The following is a 5000-nucleotide window of genomic DNA, read 5'->3' as shown; positions in this document are numbered from 1 at the left end:
ATATGTCACAACTTCTTGTATTTATCAGTGGTGCTTTCTGCAGGTGAATGACTTCTTGACGGGCAAAGCCCCCCTCAACTTGACTATGCGCCTTGGTGACCACATGATGCTGATTCAACTGCAGCTGTCCACGGTGTCCCCAGGCGGGTCCAGAAAGTCACGCCTCCAGACCAACCATTCTCACTCACACAGCCATGCACACTCCCATGGCCATAGCCATTCTCACACTCACACACACACCACACACAGCCACAGCCATGAGCAAGGAGGTTCTGCTCGTACCTCTGCACACAGCCATCCTCTAACTCCTCCCTATACCCCTCATAGTCCAGTCACATGTGCAGGCTACTCTCCTGTGCACACGTCCCCTGTGTCTGGCCAATCCACACCCCCAGCCTCTGTCACTATCAACCCTAGTCAAATCTCTTCCACGACATCGTCATCTGCTAGGGCTGCCTCCCCATCTTCCCCATCTTCTACATCTTCCACATCCTCTTCCCCGACATCCTCATCAGCATCCTCTTTGCTTCACCACCACCACCACCACCACAATAATCTCCTCCTCCACCACCATGGTGCGGGTTACTCATCTCCTTCGTCCCCACCCCCACCCACCTCTCCGTACTTAGCCACGCCCCCTCACCATCATCACCACCACCACCATCACCATCACCACCACCATCACCACCATCACCGCCCTATACCTAGCTCCCCCTCAACCCCAAACAGCCCAGCCTCTTCCTCGTCTTCATCCTCATGCGGATCCAATGCCAGCTCTCCCTCAGGCCTTGGGTATGACAGTGACTTACCTGTGAGAGGTTGCCCTCACAGGGGTGAGGAGATGGATCTCAGGGCTACCCTGGACACCAAGGCCCTAGCAGAGGCTTCTCGTAATCTTACCCAGACCCTCAAGCAGCTCTCTTCTGAGGTCCTCACGTCCAAGCCAGAGCTGAAACAGGTATTTATTGTCAAAAATTGTATGACTATGAATTTTAATGCAAATGTATAAACTTGAATTGCATATGTATAAACTTGTTCATTGGCTTTTTTTTTTCCACAGGAGAGTCGATCCCCTCCAGAAATTGCTGCAACTTATTTAGGCACAAAAGGAGCCAGTGATTGCACCAACAATATTGGCCCCAGCAGTACCACTAGTAGTTGTAACAGCAATGGAAGCAGTGGCTCCAGCAGCAGTAGTAGTAACAGCAGCTACAGTAGCAGTGGTAGCAGTAGCAACAGCAGCAGCAACAACAACAGCAGCAGCAACAACAGCAGCAGCAACAACAGCAGCAGCAACAACAGCAGCAGCAGTAACAGCAACAGCAGCAGCAGCAGCAGCAGCAGCAGCAGCAGCAGCAGCAGCAGCAGCAGCAGCAGCAGCAGCAACAGCAGCAGCAGCAATGGCTCCAGCAACAGCAATGGCACCAGCAGTAGTAGTGGAAACAATAACAACAGCAGTAATTTTAAGAAACAAGGAGCTATCATTGAGAGTATGCACCACCATGGGAAAGGAGTGTACTCAGGCACTTTCTCAGGTATGGAACAGGAGTGCATATGTATGTGCTGAAGTGTTTAATGTTGACAGTACAAAGATGTAGAAAAGTGGAAAGCATGGAAAATAAACAGGGAAAAAGTCTTTACTGAAGCCTTACTAACTTTATTTTAAAGAACCTACACTAGTTCTGAAAAAAAAGTAACTGCTAAAGCTGAGTTATCAAAGAATTGTTTGCATAGATTTTGAAGATTCCACCCATTCTCTCTGTGGCTGAGGTGTTGATAGGCAAATTTTTGTTTCAGGTACCCTCAACCCAGCACTGCAGGACAGGCAGGGACGGCCAAAACGGGATATTTCAACAATAATCCACATACTTAATGACCTTTTGTGTGCCACACCACAGTATCGTCGCCACAACACCAGCATTACCCTTAGTTCAACGACACCCTCCAGGACCAAGAGTTCAGGGAGCAGTGCACCCAAGGAGAAGGGAAAGCCATTGAATACCTCCTCAGCAGACATCCCACAATCTCAGGAGGACATGATGGAGGCAAACAGGAGGAAAGCTGTTGATGAACCACAAGCTGGTGACCAGGGTTAGTGAATAATGTATCAGCATAGAGTATAATAATATTGAGAAACTGGATCTTTTTGCTCCTTTAAAGAGTATTGACAACTGTTCAGCCTATTAAGCATGATTATAATGACCATTGCTAATACCTTTTGAAATATTACAGATTCAGGTGATGAAAATCAAGCAATGCGAACAAAGGTGGAGCAGCTACGCCTAATCATGGAGCAGCGACGGGCCAGGCGCAAAGCTCGGCGTGATGCCCGGGCACGCCCTTACCCACACACTGCTGCATCATGGGCCACAGACACCACAGTGCCTGCTGTTGTCACCACAACCAGCACAGCGGCAGCATCTGCTACTCAAGCAATGGATGTGGATGGAGGAGATACTGATGGTACTGATCCCACCACCCTATGTGAGCTCAACTCAGAGACTGTAGTGGCTTAATGATGGCCCATCATTAGAAGGATGTTAGGTTAATGTGTAGGGAGGATTTGCCACTGTGAATTGTTTAGATGGATTTAGGTGTAAGTGATGAGTATACCTTTGCACAACTGCCTATAGCCCAAGGTGACTCAATTTAGCCAAGGTGGTCAAGCCTTTATGTTGAAAGTCTTGTCATTTGGCAGGAAGTAAGAAAATGCAAGGTCTGTCGTCTGTGATTTAGGGTTGACTGTGTTGCAGCAGAACTGTGACACAAAAGCAGTGTTTGATGATGTGCTTCCATAGTTGGAAAAGGTGAGTGTTCCAGATCAATCAAGGAAGGAGACCTCTCAAGGTGTGCTGAACTTGACTAATAAATTGTTATAGCACTGTTTGTCAAAACTACCTTGAGGAGAGAGACAATAATATCCTGGGGTTGATTTAAAAAAAGGAAAAATAAAACAAAAACAAACAAAAATAAAAATGATTAGCATTAATCAGATTATGATAAAAACAGTGTTAGAGCATGTTAGAAATAAACTTCTTGATTATTGAGAGCTCTGCAGGGTACCCGAGCCATGTTCTTGCTTGTGGTTTAGAAGGGACTTGGCATCTTATTGCATGTATTAGTTGATCCTTTGAGCCCCAAGAGAACCCCTCTTGATGTGACACTCAGGAACCACAATCCCTAAAGGAGATTTGGTCAGTTATCATGGAAGCTCCGTAATTCTTGAGTGGCATTTTTGACGACCATCAGTCCATTTAGTAGTATTGTTGAGCCACAAGGATTCTCTCACCATATGGCAACCAGAAGGAAAGAAAAAGAAGAAGAAGAAAAAAATAGTATAGAAAATATATAATGAGGAGGGTACTGTATCATCAGAGAAAGGCTGAATCTACCTCGTCATGTAACCAATCGCTACTTCTTTTAATACAAGCAGATAATTTTATCCCTGTTCTATTGATATATATATACATATATATACATATATACAGTATGGTGTTATAAATCAGGACGTGACCTCAGCTGTTACACCGCCATAGATTCCATTGCCATAGTTTTGTCTAGATGTGGTTAACTCACTTTCCGTGTCTTTATTGACTTAAGCTTGTATATGAGGTTTTGAACTACCCCATCCCATCCCACCTGATGTCACTAGCTATGGAGATGATATTGCTTAAGTTGTCTGTGTTTACTTGATACTTGTATCCAGTGCGGGTTTTACTTCTTGTGTGCGCCACCTGAGCTGTAAATAACACATTTCCTATCTGCCTTTTGAAGATGCATAGACATCTCTATTGATCAAAAAAGTAGTTGTGAATGTGGTTTTCTAGTTCCCTTGCTCAGTCTTTGAATAGTAGGACAAAGATCTTGTTTTTACAACCAAAATTATGGCAGTCATTTTTCTGTCAAGACAGGAATATAAGCCAAGTCTGAAGTTTGTTTAGCACTGGCTTTGTAATGACTAATATAGGAATCCTCATGGCTAGTTACTGGATAGAGCAAAAGTTTGACACAGAAAAGGTATAATGGAAGCTAAGAAAAAATTATATTTGCAAATATAAGTCTGAAGCTTCTCATTTCACATTACATGTACAAAGGCATTTTCTTCATATCATGCTTCTCATAGTTGTTACTATTTTTTATTTTACTTTATTTATTTATTTATTATTATTATTGTTTTCATTTTTTTAGCATTTGTAACTTCAGTTAAGTTTTGGTTTAGGACTGATGTTCAACAGTTTGTTTTATTTGAGAGTGCAAAATCATCATCAAAGTTAAAAGATGTTTCTTCAGCATGTGTTTTTGAAGATTTGATTAGTAAATTGATCCACTTTAGTGTTTTTTGTTTTTATTACATGTATCTGAAAGGTGTATGCCTTTAGGGAGGAGTAACAAATGTACCTTTACTTACATCAGCAAACAGGTTTATGGATATCACAGATATACATGAATAGTTTCAATTAGGAATATATAAGATTCGTCGGAATGTTGCAAAAGAACCAAAACACCTTGTGGGTGTTTTTCTGGGTACTTGCAACAATGGCATTGTCATGTGTTTCTGTGATTGAAGTGGGACAGTACTGAAAAGTTAAGGCTGCAGCTGGTGATGCTTGATGAGTCCATAATCTTATCAAAGGCATCTGTAGAAATTTCTCATACACATTTTACAGATTCCTCACCTGAGCCTAGACTTCACTGTACTCCCACTTGCAACAAACTAGACTATGGTCTACATTGTGATATTAGATAGCCTGGCACCCAGATATTGTCATCGGCCATATTATTTTTTATTTTTGTATTTATTGAAATATACTTTTTTACACCCCTTGGCAAGGATGGAACCAAGGGATCCCACATACTGGTATTTTAATAACAGGCTTTCGTGTGGCATATCTGATGTTCAGCCCACCTGGTTCTTGGAAGTTGCTAACAATACTTATTTATTCCTCATTATTCCTGTTCTTTACCATCATGGTTATTAGTGCCCATTTCTCTATGTTACA

General features: G+C 42.7%; 1 protein-coding gene across 1 annotated transcript in view; it reads left to right on the top strand.

Moving 5' to 3' along the window:
• Nucleotides 1-5000, top strand: part of LOC125040658 (midnolin-like) — a 7981-nt gene that overhangs the window by 1511 nt on the left and 1470 nt on the right. The window contains exons 3-6 of the mRNA XM_047635327.1: nucleotides 44-958; nucleotides 1061-1535; nucleotides 1798-2091; nucleotides 2233-5000. The exon at nucleotides 2233-5000 is cut by the window's right edge and continues 1470 nt beyond it. Coding sequence (XP_047491283.1) covers nucleotides 44-958; nucleotides 1061-1535; nucleotides 1798-2091; nucleotides 2233-2516 — 1968 coding nt within the window. The 3' untranslated portion in view covers nucleotides 2517-5000. The remainder of the gene's footprint in view (nucleotides 1-43; nucleotides 959-1060; nucleotides 1536-1797; nucleotides 2092-2232) is intronic.

Source organism: Penaeus chinensis, chromosome 29 (assembly GCF_019202785.1).
Source record: "Penaeus chinensis breed Huanghai No. 1 chromosome 29, ASM1920278v2, whole genome shotgun sequence".
In the NCBI taxonomy this organism is placed as follows: Eukaryota; Metazoa; Arthropoda; class Malacostraca; order Decapoda; family Penaeidae; genus Penaeus; species Penaeus chinensis.
This window is presented reverse-complemented; position numbering and strand designations above follow the sequence as displayed.